This window comes from Lichenostomus cassidix, chromosome 11 (genome assembly GCF_008360975.1).
Source record: "Lichenostomus cassidix isolate B80296 chromosome 11, HeHo_3.0, whole genome shotgun sequence".
NCBI classification, from domain to species: domain Eukaryota; kingdom Metazoa; phylum Chordata; class Aves; order Passeriformes; family Meliphagidae; genus Lichenostomus; species Lichenostomus cassidix.
This window is the reverse complement of record NC_139492.1, coordinates 6783297-6806810: the sequence shown is the minus strand read 5'-3', so window position 1 is coordinate 6806810 and position 23514 is coordinate 6783297. Positions and strand designations below refer to the sequence as shown.

At 46.0% G+C, this 23514-nt stretch overlaps 1 protein-coding gene across 1 annotated transcript in view; it reads right to left on the bottom strand.

The window, feature by feature from the left end:
- EDC4 (enhancer of mRNA decapping 4) overlaps nt 1–23443 on the bottom strand; it is a 31986-nt gene extending 8543 nt beyond the window's left edge. The window contains exons 1-22 of the mRNA XM_085071576.1: nt 23285–23443; nt 19093–19249; nt 18189–18300; nt 17442–17541; nt 16158–16347; nt 14980–15127; nt 14356–14460; nt 13833–13942; nt 13196–13279; nt 12559–12654; nt 11602–11704; nt 10960–11140; nt 10185–10257; nt 9684–9775; nt 8854–9050; nt 8038–8126; nt 7135–7288; nt 5581–6044; nt 3877–3978; nt 2763–2915; nt 1370–1406; nt 403–583 (exon numbers count right to left, since the gene is read on the bottom strand). Coding sequence (XP_084927702.1) covers nt 403–583; nt 1370–1406; nt 2763–2915; nt 3877–3978; nt 5581–6044; nt 7135–7288; nt 8038–8126; nt 8854–9050; nt 9684–9775; nt 10185–10257; nt 10960–11140; nt 11602–11704; nt 12559–12654; nt 13196–13279; nt 13833–13942; nt 14356–14460; nt 14980–15127; nt 16158–16347; nt 17442–17541; nt 18189–18300; nt 19093–19249; nt 23285–23363 — 3007 coding nt within the window. The 5' untranslated portion in view covers nt 23364–23443. The remainder of the gene's footprint in view (nt 1–402; nt 584–1369; nt 1407–2762; nt 2916–3876; nt 3979–5580; nt 6045–7134; nt 7289–8037; nt 8127–8853; nt 9051–9683; nt 9776–10184; nt 10258–10959; nt 11141–11601; nt 11705–12558; nt 12655–13195; nt 13280–13832; nt 13943–14355; nt 14461–14979; nt 15128–16157; nt 16348–17441; nt 17542–18188; nt 18301–19092; nt 19250–23284) is intronic.
- Between the last annotated feature and the right edge of the window lie 71 nt (nt 23444–23514).

Sequence of the window (23514 nt, the reverse complement as noted above, 5' to 3'; positions counted from 1 at the left end):
GCATAACACACATGAGCTAGTGTGAAGAAAGTGAACTCTATCTGAGCCAAAACCAGGACACCAGAAACCATCAAGTCCAATATCCATAAAAAGTAGGTTGGTAAAAATGTTTCTACAGGATAGAATTAGTGGACATAAGTGATACAGTGCATGGGAGCAAACCCAGGCTTCAGGGTACTCATACCTCATGAAGCAAGCAATCTCAAGTGTCAGTTCTTCTCCATAGTATTTCTGAGTTTCTTGCCCTTACAAAGGGCCTGAGAGGAACTGAATTATACCGCTGACAGGCAATTATACTGCACCTACAGCCCCACAATTCCACAATCCTTGGACTTTCTGAGACTTCCTCATGCCTCTAGTCTGCCTTGCAGCCTTTCACTCAACATTCACAAACAAGGATACGCTCCTGCTCCTGCTGGGAGTCAATCACCCTCTCCATGTGGCCCATGAGGGAGCTCTGGATGGCATCGAGGTGATCCGTGAGTCTCTGCAGCAGCTCCATCTGGTTCTGCCGCAGCTCAGAGAGCTCCCGCTGTTGGCTCCTCAGGATGCACATCAGCTCATCCTGGAACTCTGGTGTGACCTACATGTGGAGAGGGCAAGCATTAATTTCTAACAGGATTGGAGGTCAGCTGAGCTTTCTGCTTAGTATTGAGTCAATCCCGGTGCCTGGAAGTGAAGCACAACACACAATGCAGAAAAGGGAGCCAGCTTAATGCCTGCTCTTAAGACCTTTTGTGCCAAGGAATAAACTGATAAAGCAAGGTTCCTGCATGGAATTAATAAATGGTTGCTTAGAATATCAACTAAACGTTTAGATTCAAGCTTCAAAGCAGATTTTATTCACTTTTGGTCAGGCACTGAGAGTGTTCATGCCTATGAATGTAAACAGTGACCTCAAACACTCATCAAAGAGCTGTGCAATTGGTACAGTAAGGAGGTTTCTTAGAGCACTTTTTCAGCTCATTTACTTATTTATGAATGACCAAACAACTGGGGAAGTATAAATCTATAGTTTGTTGTCTCTTCAGCTGCTCAAAATAGCTAAAGGTGTATGAGGACCCACCCTTAAGGGGAAGGAACGAGGAGACACACACATCAAGGTCAGTTACCTGCAGTCCCCCTGTGACCCTTTCTTTGCTGGGAATGGCTTACTTGCAGGCACAGTAAGGTAACATACATCAGTCTGGAGAGCACAGAGCAGCTCCTTGTCTGCTGAATGTCAGCACAGAGCAATGCCAAGCCCAAGTGCAGCCCCATCTCAACCTGCTCAGGCACGGCCCATGGTATTTCAAGGAACTGGGATGAACTTTCTCTTAGGTCTTTCCTAGTAAGACATGAAGCATCATGAAGAGCAGCTCTGACTCACCTGGTTGTTAGATGATCTTGGTGACTGGTTCACATCCCTGGAAATAAACAGAGAAAGAGTAGTAACCCAATTATGTCAATTAACTCCTCTTATTATCTAACTCTTCTGCCAAAAGAGATCACACATTTTATGGTTGCTTTAGATTTTACACTCCAGCTCATACTTCCGTTTTGCCTTGTACAACATGGGGAATGATGGGAAGATTATGAAATCCCAGTCCTTGCAACCACTGTTAATCCATCATTTGCACTATTCACAGACCCTGAAGATCCTTACAGACTGGTGCCTTTGCAGGGAGGAGACCTGAACCAAGTGTTAATGAGGACTGTTACAAAGTACACTGCACACTGATTTTTCAGTTTTGTCCAAATTCAAAGCCAGGGAAGACTTTGCCAAACATCTTTTGAAGGTCTCTCGATATTTTACCAATGAAAAAAACAAGTATTCATTTGTTAAAATTCAGAATGAATGAGCACAAATCATCTAGTGTGATTCCAGCTCTCAAGGTGAAGAAACTAGTGAGGCACTCCAGCTTATACAGAAGAATAAAGAAGAACATTGAACTGATCCACTATTATTGCATGTCTCCATCAAAGTCACACATCTATGAAGAAAACTAAACATTTTTAGTTCCCAGACAGGACCCACTCAGCAACTTTAAAAGGACTGAGGCAGAAAAAGTGAAATTCATTTCAGAAGCCGAGAGCTTCAGGATGTCACTGTGCAGGAACACAGCCAGAATTAAATGCCATAGCCCATCTTCGTTGTGATCTGCACAGCTAGAGATCCAAATCATAGAGCTATGGGAACACAAGAGAAGCAGAGAGCCCTGTGCAGAAGCTGTGCTGCTCTCCTCACACTAATGCAGACAGATTGGTCTAATGTGCCATGGGCAAACCTTTCCAGTCACCAAATTTCCCTTACAGGATATTGATATAGGCACATTTAGAAACATGCAAAGGCAGCAAGCAGGTAACAAATGACAGATAGTGCTGAACAAGGGCACTGTGCCACTGTTCAGAAGCTAATTAGAAATGGAGGCCATTGTGATACTCACAGCATGACAGTTCCAATGAAGCCTTCACTGAAACCAATGAAAGGACCCAGTGTCTCCCCACAATGTACAATTTGCCTCCCACACATTCTTCTGAAGCCCAGGCTATATTCTGGATTTTGAGTCCCAGCTGGAAATAGTGCAGAACCTATTCCCACGACCCTGAGTGACAATCAGTGTCTGAGCAACCAGCAATGCTTTCTGTGGGGTTCCTGCCCTTTGCAAACAGTGTGAGGGTTGGGAGCACTTGGCTGCTGCCTCAGACCCAGTGGCTACAAGAGGCTGTGGCTCTGCCCAGCTGGTGCCACAGCCTCCTGTGTCCTGGCAAGCCCAGCATACCCATCATCCTTCTTGCCCTTCCGCTTTAGCTTTGGGGAAGCCCGGGGGGAAGCCTTGACTTTCCAGTCCTTCACAGGCAGCCTCTGCGCAGATGCTTTGGCACCAAATCCACCTGACGTAGAAGCCAAGCTTGCAACTTCATCATCATGGTCACTGTGAAAGAACAGCAGGAGAGAGGACATCACTCACAACACTGGACTGTATCAGCCTTCACTGAGTGGAAGGATTGACATGGCTCTTCATCCACACACAGACAGAGTCACACAGCTACAGACACCCCCACCTCAACCTTCCACAGAGTCAGCTGTGCAGAGCTCAGCGTGGGCTGCTCTGCTTTGATCCAGGGCTGCTCAGACTGAGCTCGAGTGCTGTGCAGCAAGGCTTGGAGGGTCCCTGCATTAGGGACAGGCAGTGTGGCTGAATGATGCCTGTTTAGCTGCTCACACACACTGGCAAACGAGTCACTGATGGCCTAGCAGGGAACCCAAGCACAGCACATCCTTACAGCTTTACACACAGCAAGCACTGAGCACAGAAAGTGTTGCAGCAACAGAGGAGCATCAGGTGAGCCTAAGAAGTCTGTGATCCTCAGTATCTTGGAGACTTTCAACTGCTGACCAGCTCTCTAATACAAGCTGCACATTTTAGTCTGAATTTGTGTGTGGATTATGAATGAACCCTCAGCTGTCAAAGAGGGCTGAGCTTGTCAGGCACACAGTGTGAGCACAGAACTTTAGGGCAGCTCATGAGGGAGGAAAGTTGTCAAAAGCAAGAAACTTACTCCTGAGGTGGCCTTGCTACCTTATATAAGGCACAATATTTGGAAACGGATTCCTTAATAGGCTTTTACTGGTAATTAAACCAAGCTTGGTCCATGCTTTTAGAAGCAGCACAATCAAGCCTTTGCCCACAGAGAATAAACTGGAGAGTGCCCAGAGGCCAATCTTGAGATGAGCTGAAGTCATCAGAACATTAGGGAAGCTGGGCTGCAAACACACATTAAGTCAGGAGACAAAGCAGAGACATTCACCCCACACATGAAGGCTGGCTGGGCACGAATGCAGCCTGAGCTCAGTCCATGCAGGGCAAGAGAGGGGGCTGAGCACTCTGGTACCTTTGTTCTGCACTGGCATCCTGGCTGTCATGCTGCAGCAAGTGGTAGCTGTGTCGATGGTAGGAAGAGCTCTTGTGCTTTTCTTCAACCTCATCCCTTGGGCTAGAGAGGGGAAAAAAGCAGAAACTATCACAAAAGTCTCTTTCAGCTTGGACATTCACCCTCTCCACCTCTCATGAGAGATCCTGATAGAAAGTCTGTAACAAAAATTAACCCCACACTGATCCCTCAGATCGAGGAAGTGGCAGCTGTTGTGTAGAGGCATTAAACATTTGAACTTATCAATGTGTTTTTCTGAGGCCTTAAGACAGGAGAAACACCTCAGCTATGCTTGAAGTACTAACCAACTATCTCCCAACTGACATGCATACAAGACAGGTAACCCACTACTCAAACCTGGCAGCACAGCATACTTCCATGAATAGCATCATCTTGGGTTTGTTTTTCCTCATTTAATACTGATCACTGAAGCAAAAATCAGCAGCGTTTTTTAGTTCCTTGAAGAGTCTGAGGAAGTGTGTGAATGTGATGGGTCAGCTCTACCAGACAGAACTGTAACAGTGGATCTGATCTAGTCTGTATGCCATAATTTTGAAAGCAAACTGCATGTGCTTCTAGGCTGTAAATTAGGTCTGCCCGAATGCAGCTTGCAGGAAGATCTTTAAAAAGAAGTGAGCACTTGTGAAATCTCTCACAGTCAGAGATAGCTGATCTGATATTCTAACATAAAAACTCCTGAAGAATACTAAAGCAGAGTGGGATTGAGGAGAGTTGTAAACTCCTATGAAAGTATTTTCTCAAGTTCATACAAAACATTGTGTAGAAACACAGTTTTAATGCCCTCCCCAGAGCCATCTGTTGGGATTGCTTCCTGAAACAACATCCTCAGTTGTGGAGGCACAAAGTGAGGCCTTTCTCTGCAATTCTGATGAAGGAACAGTCCAGGATTACCTGAGGGACAACACTGACCCTCTCAGCCTTCCAGTCCTGCTGAAAAGGAAGGTGTTTGCAGGTTCTCATGGTGCACATAGACCTGGCCTAAGCAGACTCTGCAGATGCATCTCCCTGTTCTCATCCCATTACAAGACAGGGACACTAATTCTGTGATGAATCCCAGCACTGCTCCAGCATAACAGATTGCTCTTTCTAAGCAGGCTAAGTGATGTTGCACCATTCTTCATTCCTGCTCCACTGCCATTTATTTTCTGGCTGCTAAAGTACTTTTTTTTTAATTTACAACACTAGCTGCATAGAGCCAATCCTAGAAGAGAGATATCCAATTAACCTATAACCAAACCTGCCAGCTATGTGTCAATTGATTCAACAAAAGCCTGTAGGAATGCATCACCTGGGGCAGAACTTAGCTTGTACTGGTTTGATTTCCGGAGCACAAAAAAAAAAAAAAAAATAGTATCTCAAGTCTCCAGGTGAACATGAAGGCCAACAGAGTAGACTTTTAACTTCCTTAACAGAGATCATTTATGCTGCAAAGGGTATCAGAAAGCAAAAATCATTAGAGCTGGCCTAAGAAGTTCAGGACACAGCACACAGACTAAGCACACAAGAAGGCTGACTCATGAGATCCTTTAAGGGAAAGAGGGATGGAGAACTCTGGATTAATCACATCCTAAGAGCTTTTCACTAAGCTGCCAATTTGGCAAGCACAAACAAATTGCCCTGCAACAGACAAACCCAAGTGATTACCTGTCTGCCATGCTGTTCCTGGTTTCCCTGGTTATGTCAGGAGCCGCTGGCCATGGCTGACTCACAACACTGTCAGAAGATGCGTTTTCCTGAGTTAAAGCAGTCTCCAGTAATGATGGAGCATTCAGTCTGTCCACCTCCACTGGAGGCATGTCCAAAGAGTGGTGGCTGTGCTCGGAGTTGTGGCGGTTCCTGGGAGACAGCAAATGCAGGGCTGAGGCAGCAGAGGCCATGCTGTCTGCGTGGTGCCCAGGCTCCAGCACCTCCCCGGGCAGCCCGGACGGAGCTGCCGCAAAGCTGCGCTGCAGGGTCTCGGAAGCAATCTCTGGGATATCCTGGGACATGGCTGTGGAAGCAGAGGAAATGACGTCTGGCGAGCGCTCACGGGTGGGGGAAGCCTGGGGCACCACCAAGGGCTCCACTTCCTGAAGTTCCAGTGCTAGAGAAGAGTTTCCTGGTGCGACCTGAAAACAAAAACCAAACAAGAGCCTTCAGGATAATGTGAAGACACCCTATGGACCCGGGGTGCCTTACACCAACTGCCTCTGGAAACAGTCTGCTGTATCCTTTCCTCAAGTGATCCCTGGCTTCTACTCCTTCATCAGATGGAAAATGGCCCAAGGACTTGTAATGGACTCTCAGCTGGCCTAACAACACACTTAAGCCAAGGTTAGCTTGAACTCACTTTCAAAAGAAAATGTAACACCAGTGCTACCTCCCTGATCTGCTCCAGACTCCCTCCTCTTTGAGGGAAAACATTAGTTTTAACAATGACCATTTCCTGAAACAATTGAAATTGTTTCAATTTCAAGCTTTGGCCATGATCCATTTTACACAACACCTGGAAACTAAAATTTAAGGATAAGAAATTGCTATTTCAGACTCATCACGCCAACAAGCAGGAATAAACCTTTCCAGGTAGCACCATCTCCTAACACAAAGACTGACCACATCCAGCCACTGGGATAGTGACAGTACAAGCTAGAGCTGTCTCTGGTTTTCAGAGACATGCTGTTCTACACAAGGAAAAGTTCTATCAATGTCTGTAAGCAAACTGGGCTGCAGGCCTGTGCCAGCAGCTGTGTTTTCCAAAGGGTAGACACTGTCCCTGATAACATCCAAATAAGGGTAATTTCATGGAATCCTAGAATGGGTTGTGTTGGGTTGGGAAGACCCATCTTGTTCCAACCCCACTGCCATGGGCAGGGACACCTTCCACTAGACCAGGCTGCCCAAAACACCATCCAACCTGGCCTTGAACACTCCCAGGGATGGGACATCCACAGCTTCTCTGGGAAGTCTGTGTCAGTGTCTCATCATCCTCTGAATAAAGAATTTCCTCCTAACATATAATCTAAATCTCTCCTCTTCTAGTTTAAAGCCATGCCCTACCCCTTTCTGCCCATGTAAAAAGTCACTCTTATCTCTCCTAAGCACTGAAAGGCCACTCCACTCAGAGCCTTTTTTTCTCCAGGCTGAACAATTTCAGCTTGTATAGGCCCATAGGGTTTGCTTGGCCCATACAAAGGAAGGGAGCAGCATTTGGAGCCTTACTGGAACAGGTGCCTTTGGTGTTAGCTTGTCAGGGAGGCCTGGGATAAGAACAGAATGACTCCTAGGACTGGTCTGGAGACTGCTGCTGCTGCTGCTCAGCGTGAGGCTGGTGTCCAGCTGCATCTTGGGGCTCACAGTCAAGTCTTCTGATGCTCTGCAGAAACAGACATCACCAAATCAAGCAGCCTGAAGAAATGATTGATCTGCATCAAACACTTGAGGTAAGGAGGTGGGATATGAAGGTCAGTGGAGGAGCCCTTGTGCTTTCCACCATGGTTAGATAATCCCTGTTAATGAGCACCTGCATCTCCTAGTCCTCATACAGCCCAGAGAGATAACAGGTGGAAACAAAGAAGAAAAAAAAGGGCATTGCAACCTCTTAGAATTTGAGGAGGCAGTGAGAGAAGGAACCAATTGTACCTCCAGTGCACACTGAACTGAGTACAGGGAGAAACAGGACACTGTGACACAGGTCTGTCTCCTTTTCCCAAGCCCAGAAGTGAAGTTCTTGCCTGTTATGCAGCCCAATCCACTGTCACACTCTTAAGATTTTCCTACCAGTCCCAATTTTCTCCCTGTCCTTGGTGGCTGCAGTGTTCACTTACCTGTAAACAACAACGGCCCTTTGGGAAAAGCATGTAGAGCAACAAAACTGAGCTGCAATAACAGAATCCCTATGAGGCACACATGAAACACTCTTGTTGGCCCCTAGGTGACAACAGGCATGTTCCAAGCTACATTAGGGATGCAAACAGCTGCCTATACAGGGACGTTGGGACTCAGGCCAGTTTCTAACTCTGGTAGCAATCTCCTCTCCTACAAGACACACTACAGCTCTGTGCTACCCCAAAGGCCTGTATCAGTTCAGCTGCAGAAGTATTATTTAATTCATGTGCTATTTACCTGGGCAGAGAGGCATCCGTGACAGAAGTGCTGCTCATGGCTGTGACTGCAGTCAGGGAACTGACACTGCTGCCTGGAGAGACAGCGATCTGTAAGGAAACACACAGCAGTCAGGATGGGACAGAGGGCAACAACACAACTCAACCTGAGAAAGAAAAGACTCCTAGAGAGCCTTTGGTGAAGAGGGAATAGAAAACACCCCCAGAGGCTGAGCTGTACTGCTAAGGTGCTCAGGTGCTGGTCAAAGGCAAGTCCCAGAACATCCTCATCACATGAACCATGGCTGCTTTTAATGAGGAACTGCTGTCCCCAAACACTCACCACTGCAGAGGCAGAGGGCTTGTTGCAGAGAGTGGGGTAGTCCAGCAGGGTCTCACAAGTCTGAACAGTCTCATTTACCTACCTGATCATTTTAGATCTGCATTCCCAGAGGACTCCATCAGACAGGAAGCACAGAGGTGGCATATTTTCTTCCATTACAGTTATATCATAACCCCAAATAACATGCATAAACCAGTAAGAGCAGTCTCCAAGCTTACCTACAGTTATTTAGCAAACCTGTATTTCTACAAAGCACAGCTACATCAGTGGTTTTCCAGCTAAACAGAGCACTTAATACACAAGCTTAGGCCAGTTTAGCATTTTAGAGGTGCCAAGATATCTCTGCTCAGTCTGGTTACATGCAGAGTTTCCAGTGTGCTGTGCATACAGCTAGCAGAACCTATCAGAATCACTACAGCCTGGAAAGTGTGCCTGAAAGTATCAAAATCCACTCCCACCCCTTGCATCACCATAACAGTGCTGATCTCTGATTACCTGCTGAAGAGAAGTACTTGGTGTCATGAATGCATCTGGAGTCATCAGCTTGGGTTTGGCATCATTGGAGAGAGAGAGGAAGTCTGCTGGCACAGGCAGGTCAGCAATACGCCGCAGGTCTTGTTGGGAGCCATGCACAGATTCCTTTTCAGATCCCAGCCCTTCCGTGCTCAGATCAGCCATGTGGTCTGGAAAGGCTTCAAGGGAGAGACAGATCAGTTTGGAACTTCCCTCCAAAACTAAAGCTCTAATTCCACAAAGTATGAAGTTGTGCCATTGCATGCCATACTTGATTCCAAAAGTCCTGCAATATCCTAGTCAAAGCTTAGGGCAAAGCAAATCCTGTGTTATCCTTTCTCTTTGTATGTCAGAGTGGATTTTATCAGGCTTTGATAATCAAATATCCAAGCTTCCTTTCTTCCCTAAACACAAGGCCAGTTTAACAGCCACATGCCAGAATGGTGAATGAGCTGAAAGAGCACCCCACAGACAGTCCAGTCCCCTCTGCTCCCACAGCTCTGCTGTCACTCTGATCTCTTCCACCTGACAAGAGGCAAACCTCAAGTTTCTTGCAGAACTGCCAAATCACCTAGGAAGGTGAAGTCAAGCATGCACAAAGCATTAGTACTCCTGGTCTAACACATCCAAGCTCCAAACTCACACCAGGGTCTAACCAACTTCCTGCTTCAGCGCTATTCCATATTCAGAATCCTTTATGCAACAACACCTCTGCAGTACAAAGAGATACCCAAAACCACCCTCCTGCTCTCCCCACCAACAACTTTTAAAGGATCAGCAACACTGAAGACCAGTTTAACACACATGCTCACCAAATTCTTCATGAGAGCCATGGGAAGGCATGGAAGCACTTGTGTCAGGGCTGTGAAGAGGCTGGAATCTAATCTGCACATCCTGTAGGGCCCTGGAAAGAAAACAAGCATCTCTGATCAGCTTAAGAACCACCAAGAGAAGCCTTAAGGCTCAGAAGATTTCTCTTCACTGAACTAATTCCCTTGGAAAATGCTTCAGTGTTTTTTGCCTGTCACAGAAGCAGCAGAAGCTGATCCTCACTCAGCCTTGTCACCCAGTCCTGGCACCCAGGGTATTCGAGATGTTTCCCAACACTTGTGTGTGAGCACAATTCTTAAATCACTCATGGCCACAGAAATACAAGCTTGTCAGGGTTACCTCCTGGTAAGGCCATGCACACCCACGCCAGAAGTTTCTAAGGGGCCAAGTAGCTTTTGCTATGAGCAAAAGGATTTCAGTTAAATTTCTACAGGTTTGTGCAGGGTTAGGACAACCACAATCAGCTGCCCACACATACTCACTTGGTGTGCACGCAGAAGAGTTTTATCAGCACGCCTGCTGCTGACTCAACAGCCCCAGAGCCCTGAGACCCTTCTGGAAGGGAAACAAAGGTAAAACATGAAATTGAATGGAAACTACAAAGTACTACAGAAACATCACAGCAGGATGAACTGATAGCAAAGAATCAGCATGATACATTGATCTCTTTATCAATGATCAAAATGAAGGGATCAAGAGCACTCTCAGTAAGTCTGCAGACAACTCCAAAGAATTATAGAATATCCTGAGTTGGAAGGGACCCCTGAGGATCATTGAGTCCAGCACTTGGCCCTGCACAGAACACCCCAAGAATCACTGCATGTGCCTGGAAGAATTGTCCAAATGCTTCTTGAACTCAGGCAGGCTTGGTGCTGTAACCACTGCCCCAGTGAACTTGTTCCTGTGCCCAACCACCCTCTGGATGAAAAACGTTTTCCTGATATCCAACCTAAACCTTCCCTGACTCAGCTTTGTGCCACTTCCTTAAGTCCTGTCACTGGTCATGAGATTGAAGAGATCAGTGCCTGCCCCTTGTGAGGATACTGGAAGACTGCAATGATGTCTACCCTCAGTCTCCTCTTCTCCAGGCTGAACAGATCAAGTGACCTCAGCCACTCCTCATACAGCTTCTCCTTCACCACCCTCATGGCCCTTTGGACACTCTCTAACAGCTTAGTGTCTCTTTTATATTGTGGTGACGGCACTCAAGCTAAGAAATCCTGATCACACAGCAGCCAAACTTCTTTTGTCACCTACCTACACTCAAGTTGTCATTCTCCTCTTCTGCTGGGAGCACCTCGGTGTGCCTTAGCCGGCAGCGGCTCACAGCCTGGATGCCAAAGCTTAGCACTGGGTGGGTAAGGAGGAACTCTGAGATGGAGCTGAAGTAAGCCTTGCCCTCCTCTTGGTTCTGCATCAGCTCCATCACATACAAGACCTGGAAGAATCAGAAATCAGAGCTTTCAGAGCAGACCATGTGTATGTGTGGGGACTGTAAAGCCTAGCACCCAAAAGAGATTTGGAACAAAGGACATAAGTGAGGAATAAAGTCTGGGTCTTGAAATTTGCAATGGAACACTCAAGGGAACCACAAGCACCAAACTCCTATGTGAGTCAATGTTGATCAAGAACTCAATCCTACTGTGCCAGACACAAGTATCTCCAAATGAGAGCTTTACAGAGCTTTACAAAGGGTGCAAAATAATCCTTTAAGGCTCCTTAGGACTATTCAGTTGAATTATTACCTTTTTTCATCCAACAGTGAAATTGCTGAGTCAATCTCTGCATTTTTATCTACTAACATACAAATCCCAGACCTAGGCAGCAGAACCAATCACACATAAGGCCAATTCTGCTCGTTACTATTTCCCACAGCCAGCAATAAAATGAACTACCTACTTTTCTTTGCACATCACTCAGAATCAGATATTCAGCAGAGAGGTCCAGGCAGACTTTCAAGCTGGGAAGAATACTCATGGAGCTGAAGATGTCAGGAGAAAAGCTACGTAAACAAATAAGAGGGAGGGGGAGTAGAAAGCAAGGCAGGTTAGCACAACCAGCAGAATTGCTATGAAACTGCATTAATTACAAAAAAAAACCCTCATTATCTTAAGGAGTTTACAGCCATATTACAGTTCAACCATGCACTAGAACACAAATACCTTTGCTGAAATCAGTGCTGACATAAGCTAAGAAAGCAACTGGGAGATCACACCACAGAATCAGGTTACGAATTCTGAACATATAAATGAAAGATGACACTTTGTCATTACTTAACGTGTTCCACATTCATAGGAGGACAAGAGTCAATGCTAAAGTTTTGAATTCAAAAATCCACCAAATCAAAACAACCCTTCCACAAATTTTGAACCTTCTGTAGCATGAGGTGGAAAAGCAGCTGACTGCTGCTTGTGGACCTACATGGCACAATAAATAAGCCTTGGATAATTTCTTAAGCTCTATCAACATAGCAGCTTCTCATAATTTAAACAGAAAAAGCAGTAATAGGAAAAGATCCTAGATTGGTTACTGAATCTGTAGAATTTTTCAAGAAGAAAACACTCAAGGTATGGAGTTTTGGAATGCCTCTCCTCATGCTACAGATGTGTCTCTACTCTACAGAACAAGGCAAACACAACTGGTCTTGGTAACACCAAGGATAAAAGGATTAACTTCTCTGGCTTTGCCAAAGCTTGACCTGACAGTCGACCACAGCTGAGATCTTCCAACAACAGGATGGAATGGCAAAGGAGGCTGAAATTCGGGCTGGAGTAGAATCCATTGGAGATCAGGGATCAGCTCTGCAAAATCAGTACCCCTAAATCCCACCCTTCAGGGGAGCTCATCAGCATGTACCGGACAGTCTGCAGACAGGTCCAGGACACCGTGCACCACATCTTCAGTTCTCTGTTCTGATCGGCTCCTGTGATGAGAAACCTCCAGAAGGGAACCCTGCAGGCACAACAGATCCAAGTTCTCTTAAAGAAGATCTGGACCTTCCCAGAAAAGCTCCTCACAAGCTGCCCATAGCCAATTTTGCCCAACTGTGTCTTAAAAGTTCCCAGAGAATTTCTGCTCTGAGGCAGATTAGAAACTAACACTATAGCTCTCAAGAACCCTAAGGCCACAACTGACTGAAGAAACAATAACAATAAAAATAAAAGCAATATTGTCATCAACTGCAGTAGAAATTCAGAGGATTAAGAAGCCATTTAAGACTGACCATACCACAAATGTGAGAGGACTCATCAGTTTAGAATTTTCATTGATTTTGTGGAATTTGCACTACAATTGGGGTCAGTTTAGGTTGTGCTTCAGAGTCTTATTTATCTCTCCATCACTAGAAAACTAACTACAAAGAGGACAGGACTTATTCCTGCTACAAAGCTAAATTTTTCAAAGTATGACTAAGTAACAAGGAACTCTTAAGGCATGGTAGAGATAGAAAACCCTGCTAAATTTTAATACTCCAAGCACAGGATGGGGGACTTACTCTGGGTCTTGTTTCTTATGGTTGTCACAAAAGAGTAGGCAGGAAAGAGGTCTGCCATCATGAGGTTTCCACTCGTGAAGACACCTGGGAATAAATTAAAGAAAACATCCAAGTGTGAAGGGAGTGATAAACGAGGGGAATGCTGACACTGAACACACAACTCTCTGTATCCTGAAGCCACAAAGCATTACTGACTTATAGCTCTTTACAAGTCTTATATAAAATAAGGAGATCACAGCCCAAGCAGACAAATATTATTACCAATAAACAAATAAATAAATTAATAGAATCCCATGTTGCCATTTGGTCTGGTGTCTTAACGCAGATACAATGCAAAAAGGAGCCAAGATTGAGAGAACAGCTCAGAGCAGCTTCCTGAATGCATGGACAGTGCAAAAGCACTTGACTACAGTCTGTGCAAAGCACAGAATTGTTTCCAGAAACAGCTCTCTGCTTTGTCCATAAGCCTACGATATTCAGTGATGCAATTTTTCAGCAACAAATTACAAACATCTAAGCTCTATCTTTATAATGTCCCAAGAATGACCATCACAGACCATTCTGTATCAAGGAAATTCTCCCAGAGAAAATGCTGCTCTCTGTCCCAGGATGCTCCATTTTCTAATTCTCCAGTTACCTTGGTTCATCCTGTCCCTCAATATAGATCTGCCAGAATTTTACAAAACCGTCATGGCTTGCTGTGGCCAACACAGATCCATCTGGAGAAAGTGCTCCCTCGCTCAGGCACTATACAGAGGGGGAAAAGAGACACAGAAAAGTAATTTTACAGCTTTTTTTATTTTACAAGAAGAAAAAGCTTTATCTTCAACCAAGAACTTGAGTAACAATCTGATAATAGAGAAGGTCAGAGTGATTTCTAACAGAAACAGGCAGCTTCTAACACTAAATATTTTAACCCTTCACAGAACAATTGACAGTCACCCCCTTTCTTGGTAATAAACAATCACCTTTTCCAGACTGCAAATTCAAGTACAATGGATTCTGCTGCCACTGTTCTTACTGTTATTGATGTTATGAATAGAGCCCACTTGCACAATCACAATTGTTTTACAACTGGTTTTTTTACAGCCAACTGTCCTAAGAATTGCAGCTCCTGAGACACTATAACCCAAAGAAAATGAAACAAAACATGTTTTTACCGTGCTGTGGCCCTTCACCACAATGAAACCTTCTTTGATATCAGGCACTTCCACTGGCCAGGAGCTGTTCTTGGTTCGGATGATGTCCAAATCCCACACCTCTGCCTGGAAAACAAACATATAGGCACATAGGTTTATTTTTACAACCATGGGTTTGATCCAGAGAATTTCCTAGATCCTTATCTTACATCCTAATGCACCATCCCAACGGCAAGTATGTGACATAAACCTTCCCACTTCCACCCAATTTGGGCATTAGATGCTTTCCTGGCATGCAGCTGTACATAACACAGGGAATTGCTCTTGGCATTTGTAGCTGCTGCCCACCAAGCCCCTCCCTTGGGTACTGGCTCAGCCTGAACAGACAAGAGATGTTTCTGTTTCAAGAGTTCCTTATTATTTGATGGTGAGCAGAAGTCATCCCTTTCCATCCTCCTGAGGCCAAGAGAATGATCAGTATGATTTCTCCTTGAAAGAGAGGAATCCAACGTCTCCTTACAGGAGGATCCCCAGCATGGACTAGACAGGAGCCTTTACAACTCCATTTTAAGCTCAGCTCTTTCCTCCATTAATTTTTTCCTTCTAATAATGAGGGACAACATTTCCAAAGCAGGATTTCCTTACCCTGTCCTCATGCAACAACGCCAACGTCTGACTTCCCTCCTCCCCGCTCTCCTCATTATCATCTGGGATGAAAGGGCACCAGATGATTCTTCGGAAGGTGTTCAGTGGTGTGTTGTCAGGTCGCTTGATGTTAACCAAGATCTCCTCTCTGATCACCAGGGTTAAGAAATGAAACATTCTGGCTCTGTTACTGAGGCCCAGCAATAACCTCTTCAGGCTTGGTCTGCTGTTTTAATATTGTTAAACCTCAAGATTTTTTTGGCCATTGATTCAAAATGAAAACAGGTAAAGGCATTCTGCTGAGAAAGCAGCCAAGCTAGCATTTCTTCACCGACAGAAGAGCTTCAGCTTACAAAAGTTCACAGATTCTCACAATTTTCTCTTGCAAGCTGCAGACAGTGACACGATAAGCACAACTGGGGTGCACAGCCACATCTGAATGTGCAATCCATGTGACAGCTAATGATTAAATTATTTTTGTTAGCATTGCAACACTACCACAGAATGAGAACAGCTACCACGTTGCCCCCAGCTGAGCACTTGATTGCACCACTACAAATCAGGTCTTCAACGACTACCATCACCTTTGCTCCAGTTGCTTTTGAAATGATGGTACACAATTAAAATGAAAAAGCTACATTCTAAGGTGACATATCTCACATGTTTCCCAGAAATACTGAGCAATCACTCCTAGCAATTAAAAGGAAAATATTTAGGGCAATGAACACTGAAAATAAATTTCAGGGCCACCAAAAGAAGGTTGACAAGTTTGGGAGGAAAATAGCGAGTGGGAGGGAAGTATTACATCCCCTTCCCCAGAGAAGCAGCTGAGGAAAAGAGCTAGAACAAGACAAGACAAACCTCTGTCACACAGTTGACATGACACTGTCCACACCCAAGGCCAGCTGGTACAGACTGACACTTCTCACTGACTACTTTGTCTGGACCAGGAGCACTGAGGTGCCGCTCCTAGAATTTCAAGCAATGCAATATCAAGTAAGAATTGTGCTGTATGCAGGTAAAAACTGATTCACTGGATACTCTGGAAGGGGTAGAACTACCAACCTTCCCCCTGCAAGCTGCTCTTCTCCAAAGGTTACAAAATAAACAGCAACGTTGAGGTTGCATTCACATCTAACCATTACAGAGACTGACAGAGGTGTATTTGGACAGGATACTGGATTTTTTCTTTATCCATGGCCAGGCGCCAGACAAAAAGGTTGCCAGCCTCGTCCAGGCAGGCCAGCTGGTTGGAGTTGAGGTGAGCAAAGGCCAGGTCTGCCACGCCTCCTGTGAATCCCTTCAGCAAAGTCCTCTCAGCAGTGCTGACACTCAATACCCGCACCATAGCAGAGCCATTGCTGGCAGCTGTGGGACAGACAGAGGGAGAAGTCACAATTTATGCCTGGTTTCTCTGGATCATTCTCAAACTTCTCATAATTCCCAGGATTATCCTTACTAAAGATGCTTATTAAAAAGCTTTTAAAATATTTTCTTAAATGGTGAGACGTCCTTAAGCTACTCTAAAATAACCTCAGCTAGGAAAAACACAAGAGCAGAGTAGTAGATTCATAAAAGACCAGGCAAATCAGTGGGTGCTAGCACTAAGACAAAAGGGAAGATCTGATAGAGACACAAACACTCTGTGCTTCTATGAGAGCAGAAAGAGATACTGCAAATAACTAAGTGTTCATTACATAGACCATTTAAGGTTGGAAAAGACCTTTAAAGTCATCAAGTCCAACCAGCACTGCCCTCATGTTCACCACTAAATCATGTCTTCAAGTGCCATATCCACATGTTTTTGAATACTTCCAGGGATGATGACTTCACCATTTCCCTGGGCAGTTCCAATGTTTTAGAATCCTTTCCATGAAAATTTTTTTCCCATAATATCCAATCTAAACCTTCCCTGGCACAACTTGAGACCATTGCCTCTCATCCTGTCACCTTCTTTCCCATATGTTGTGAAACAATCTTTCCCTGTGCTGTTCTGCTTTTCTCCCTTTACTGCACAAGACATTGCATCTGCGCTGCTCTTTGGATCCTCTAAATTTAGCCTTAAACTCAACTCTAAATTTATGCAAGCAAATACATCACAAACACTTATCTGCTCAAATTACCATGGGGCTGTTTCTGTGCTTACAGAGCAGCTTGTTTGCTGCAGAAATATTTAATTAGAAGAGGAATCTGAACATCAGCTCTCCAGTAAAACCAGTGTAGTCCTCCAACTTTTTCTCCATCCCCACTGAGTCCTTCTCTTTTATTTCTAATTCTCCTACATAACAAAGCCTTCTCTCCACCTTTGCTTATAGTCCCTCTACAACAGCACTCTGATCTGGGTATTGCTAAGTATGTTTCTATTAGTGCTAGTCACACTCTTCTGATGAAAACTTTGCCTCTCTTAATGATACATAGAGCAAAAGAACACAAATCACATCCAAGACAAGAAGGAATCTCACCTCTAATGGCATAAGCCAGGTAAGAGTTTGAAACAGCTATCAGATTGCCATAATAGTATTTCTGCTCCCAGTCATATCTAGCAACAGGTTGTATTTTCACCTGTTCAGGAGAAAGAAAACAAAACATGAGAAATGCTTGGAATTAAACTTTTCCATCTGTGTGGTCCCTTAGTTCACTGCACACTAAAGAACAAAATGGAATGGAAAATGGAAAAACACAAAATGGAAAATCAAGGGACAAAGTGGAAAAGGGCTGAACAGATCAAGACCAGAGGTCTTTCTCCTAATCACTACCATTTGTTCTGAGCATGGCTTAGCTCTCTGCTCAACACCAGCTCTAATTTCAGCATATCAGCTCTTGCAGCTCTGACCTGCTGGCCAGAGCCCTCAGCAGGACTGACACCAGCAAAGCAGCCAGGGAAACCCTTCCTTCAGGGTCCAGGGAGGAAACAACCACCAGCAAAATCTGGTGGAGAAAGGACACTTTCCCAGAAATCTACACCTTAGATAACGCACTTACTCCTGAAAATTAGAGAGTAAGTTGGCCAGATTCTGGAATAACAAGAACAATCAGTTTTAAGATACTGTTCCAACTTTCTTCCCCTTGTTACACTCTTTGACAAACTTCTACCTAATTACAAGCTCCTATGATGCAAGAAAGAAGATACTTATTTCTGTTTAAAAATATTCAAGCATGAGCTGATGTGACCAAAAAAGAGACAGACCAAGCTTTCTCTTGCTCCTTACCTTGTTACTCCCTCTGGCCTTACTGGTGATGCTGGAATCACTGCTGGCCACTATCTCCACGTCTTTTGCTGATATCACTAAGCAAGTGGAGCTGTCGTCACCAGAAAGGCAGCTTCAAAAAAAAAAAAAAACCAAAAAAAACAGAGCGTAAAAAATCAGACAAGACTCACAGGAAAAGAATATTTAAGATTTTATGTTAAATTCATAATTTTAACAGCAACACAGCAGAATGTGTGCATCTAAGAGCTTGAGTGGAACTGAAAACAGAAACTCCTCTCAGCTGAGTCTCCCCATGTGTCATGGGTTTGAGAGAATAAAACATCTGCTTTGTTCAGCTTAAAAACCTTCAGTTCATTTGACTTGAGCACAGACTGACATTTGATTCTAGTCCCCAACGCTGGAAGGTGCAAAGAAACCAAAACCAGCCAGCTGAACCTCATCAACAAAACAGTGCACGCTGTTTGTGGTTTTCAAGGCATCCTCTCTCAAAACCATGACCGGAGAACCCAAGCAAAAGCTACTTCCATGAGCTCTGCAACACCTCAGGTGACTTGGGTCCCAGAAAGAGTCCTGCTGGACTACTATCTACAGAGAACGCCAAGTTTTAACCAGAGCCTTGATGATTTATTTCTACCCTGACATGCAATTTTCACCATGTACAGTCCTGTTCCCCTTCTCTGAACAACTCTGCTGATATTCTTCAGTTCCTGAGCAAGGATGGCAGACTCCATGCATCAGCCTCACAAAAGCTACAGAAGCTCTAACCAAGAGCACTGGCTCACAACTGCCACCTGAACTCAACATAAAACCCATTGTCAGACTCCCACCATGTGTGTCCACACTCAAGAGAGCCAAATTTGAGCTGTTTTCTACTCACTCTCAGCATTTCTTTGCCAAGACTTACATGACTTGTTTCTCCTGCAGGGCTCCTAGGGAGATGCTGCGATGCACTGGCTTGGCCAAAGAAGGTCCATCTCCACTCCCAAGGGGATCAGGAACCAGCAGCCCATTCAGGTCCCCGTTATACGAATTCGACGGTCTCTGGTTCTCATTCACCGAACCTGAGGAAAAGCATGACCAGCTGTGCCCAACATGCATTGAAAAGAAATAGCACTGTGTGAAGCACACCACCCCTAGATGCTTTTTGTCAGCCTCTGTTGGTTTGTCAGGTAGAATATGCTGAACTGGTTGGGAAAAGTGTTCTATAAAAAGGATGTGTAAGAGACCTTCCATGTGATGAGAAATTCACCTCCACATATCCAAGTGAAATAGCTCTTTTTCCTACACAAGCCACTCCAGCAGACCAGAGAAACACCAAAGAGCAAGTTTCAAGGAACTTTGCAGGCTCAAATAGCCTTTGATCAGAAAGACCAAGCTGGTAATTCAGGTTTACTGAACCAAGTGCCAGACCAAAAGGCTCTTGACAGGTCACTTCTAACCCTCAGAGCTGCAGAGAGACCTCTGAAGTCCAGCAATGAGGGATCAGCTGCAACATTTGGGGCTGGCTGGAAATAATACATTTGTTACTTTCCAAAACTGGCTTTTGACTGAGACCTAACCTCAAAGTCCAGGTGTTTAAGTAACTTTACTAGGAAATTGTGCAGCTGTGCCTATGGGATTCCCATATTTTTCCTTTGGTTTGACAATCACATAAAAGTTTACAGCACTCAAATTTTGTGTAAAAGAGCAATTTGTTCAGAGCTCCAGCTGTGCTTTGAAGAGCATGTGTGCCCTAACTTTGCACATCTGGCCTAGCCCAATCTGCCTGGTGGCCTCCACGCCTTCTGAAGGCTTTAGGAGAGGACAAATGGAACAGCGGGTGAAGGAGACTCTTTTTTTCACTAGCAAGGCAAATATTTGACGACCCCCACTAGAGAGCAAGGCCTCTCCATCTGCACTCCCACATCAGCACACCCAAGGCAAAGCCGCCTGTCTCAGCGAATCCTTGCTTGAAATTTTCACTGGTTTTGAAACCCGAAATTTCGTATACTGTTGCCAGGTAACAACTGCTGCTGAGCTCTTGCAAAATGGCTGCTCCCAGGACCAGGAGCTCCCCCGTCACTGGCACATGTAACAAACCTAAACATAACTGTGGGCAAGAAGCAGGTCCTTCCAAAGTCAGGCAACCTTTCTGCTACCAAAGAGGCTTCAACAGATCAGGGTAAGTGCTGCTGCCTAAAAAACAGCTGCAACTATTCATTTGCCAGAAGAATATTTAAAACTTGCCTCTTTATGAAGGGTCATTATGGACACAGAAAGCCTGTGCAGTGACAGGGTACCCCAATGCAGGGACTATGTGGGCACTCATCTCAGTGTACCTGCACTGCATGAAGAACAAGCAGCAGCATTCACACAGCACAAGGAAATTCAGGCCAGGGAATGTGATCCTGTAACCACCTCTCATTGGTGCTGTGCTTGCTGTCACAACATTTAAGACGTGTCCCTTATTCCTACAGCATGTGCTGGGTGCTTGTCCAGTTGCACCTACTTCCACAGACAGCACTTTATCCTTTGTGACCAAAAGCAGGAAAATATTCCCCACAGAAAAACCATCCAGGCTCCAAGAGAAAGATGATACATGCTTTGCTCTATTTGCAGCCACAGCAATGTCTCATGTAAGTACTGCTGCTCTTTTGTAGACAGCAGGATAGTGATGTTTGCTCCATGGAAAAAGGAAGGAGGAAACACTCCCCTGTTGGCCCAACAACAGTACACCCAAGTTCAGGAATGGGCAGAGCTCATTCTGTGTTAGTGGAAGCCAGACAAGCAGAGGTGCTGCCTGCACACAATCCTGGAGGCGTAAAAGAAGGGAAGAGGCTGTGCTCAGTAAGAACATGAACTGAACCAAAAGGTTAAGCCAGACTGGTAGATCCAGGCCTCAAAGGGAAAGAAGAGTGTTTGTATTCATTACTTTTTCAAAGAGCAGGAACAGTCAGAGCTGAGACACTGAACTCTTCCTGCTCCCACCATCAGCTGCATCATCTCCTGATGCCAGCCAGTGTTGAACAGAACACTGCCCTGGTAAGCACCAGGAGCAGGGTGAGCCCACGTAACACCTGGTTATCAGCAGAGATCTCTGCATGGATTGAAGGATCCTGCCCACCACCAGCAGGGATGCTCCTCCACAGCACAGTGGCACTGACAGCCTGTCTCCATGTCCCAGCAGGCATGTCCATGCTTTGGCAATGGCTACTGGACCAATGGATGAAGTTTGCCAAACTGGGAGAAACAGTCAAGAGAGGCAGACTGGGGTAGTGGATTACATTTTCACAATCATCAAACCCAGCTGAATTAAAAAAGTATTGTGACAGTTGTAAACTCATTAGAGCAGGGAGTGTTTCTTGTCACCTGCCTGGACAGGACCCAGAGGAACACAATGCTGTTCACAGCTGCATGCACCTGGTACTGCAGAACTTGAAGGATCCCTTCTCATCCCTTTCCTCTGGCATCCTAACAAGAGCTCCAGAGACTTTCAGTTAACGTGTGCACTCTTCTTCCCCTTATTATGTCAGTCCTTTCAAGGTTATTTGCTTTAACTGCTGGTACCCAGGCAGTGATTTCTGCTGAGAACCACCACAGGTTCCTTCTCTGAACTTACTGCCCACTTGCTCCTTTTCCTCTCAACTGCCTTCTTGTGCACTGGAGTCAACAGAGCAGGTAAAAAAAAGAATTAATAGGAAAGAAGAAGAATGAAAATAAATAAGCCATACTCTGTCAATAGCTCCTAGGCTTCAACCAGCAGGAGAAGCTGCTTCAGGAGAAAGTCAAGTCACCTTGAACAACAACTCCAATCATTTCTCAACCACAACATACTCTTTCAGTTCAGCAATTGCTTGTGAAACAAGTGTTCCCCATCCCTGCACTGAGTTCTCCTTTCAGTCTTTCAAGTAAAGTGCTGCACTATGACAGAAAAATGTATTTTTCTTGTAACAATTAGAATTCAGGAATGTGCAAGCACTCCAGAAACAAGAGAAACTATACCAATTAACGAGAAGTTTCTCTATGTGTAGTAAAACTAATGAAGCTGCCTTCCTGCAGGTTTAGTCCATCATCTCATGTGCCTCTACACCCCTTCCACAACAATCCCACACCAAACCTCTCCTTTTGGCTAAGCAAAAGGCAGCACACATTGCAGTTGCTTTGGAGGTAGCACATTCCTGCTGAATCTCAGGACATTTCAAAGTTATATTATTCCTATCCTGCCTTTCCCTCAAAGGGAGCACAAGAAGGGCATAATTCTGTCCTCTGCCCAAAGGCTAAGATTTTTCTGCAAAGTATTCACGTCTCAGCCTCCTCCAGACCACTACAAAGTTTGACACTATGGTAGGTTCAAAATGGGGGACAAGAGAGAGCCTAAACTACAGGGGAGTGGGAACACTGTCCAGCTGACTCCTGAGCCTGCTGCTGATACTCTGCCAGGCAGAAGGGAGCCCGCTGAACTCTAAGCAGAGACATATAATAGTTCAAAGCACAAGGAGAAGTCTCAGAAGTGCTTTAGAAGAGATACTTGTGACCCCATTTCACACACAAATAAGGAATGAAAAGTTTGTGTAAAGGGTGAACACGGCACTGACCTCAGCGCAGCCTGACAGCCCCTTCCTGACGCCTGGGAAACACTGCGAGTACTCCTAGTAAGGGGACCACTTGTGTCACGGAGGTCGGTGTTATTCAGCTTCCAGAAGCAGGTGTTATTCCACCTCCCTCTCAGCTGAATGGAGCCCCGAGACGGCCGCAGCAGCGAGCTGTGGGGCCGACCTGCTCCCGCTCTGCCCAGCGCGAACAGCCCCCTGCCTCCAGCGAGGGTCCCCACGCCGGGAGGCTCCCCTCCTCACCGGCCGGTCAGCACCGTGCCGCCGGCTCCGGGCTCCGCGGGGAGCGAGGCAGGGTCGAGCGGGACTCATTAGCCCTGGGCGGGTCGGAGGGCGATGCCAGGCGCCCCGAGGACAAGCGGGCCCGGCGGGGCCCTGAGCGCGACCGCTGACAAACCGCGGGGCGGCGGCGCAACTGCCGAGGGGGTCCCGCGGCGCGGCCCGACACAAGGCCCCGCCCGGCCTGGCTCGGCGGCCTCTCGCGCCCCCCCGGCCCCCGCTCCTCACCTCCCGGCCGGTCCAGCTTGAGGATGTCCCGCAGGTGCTGGGTGGCGTCCTCGATGTCGATACTGGAGCAGGAGGCCATGGGGCCCGGCGCGCCGCCCGCCCGCGCCGCCGCCACCACCGCGCTGCCCGGCCCGGCCCCGCCGCCCGCGCTTCCGCCTCCGGCCCGGCCCTGCGAGCGCCGGGCGGAAACCGCCGCCCGAACGGAGCGTTCCCGGCGCGGCGCGGCGGGG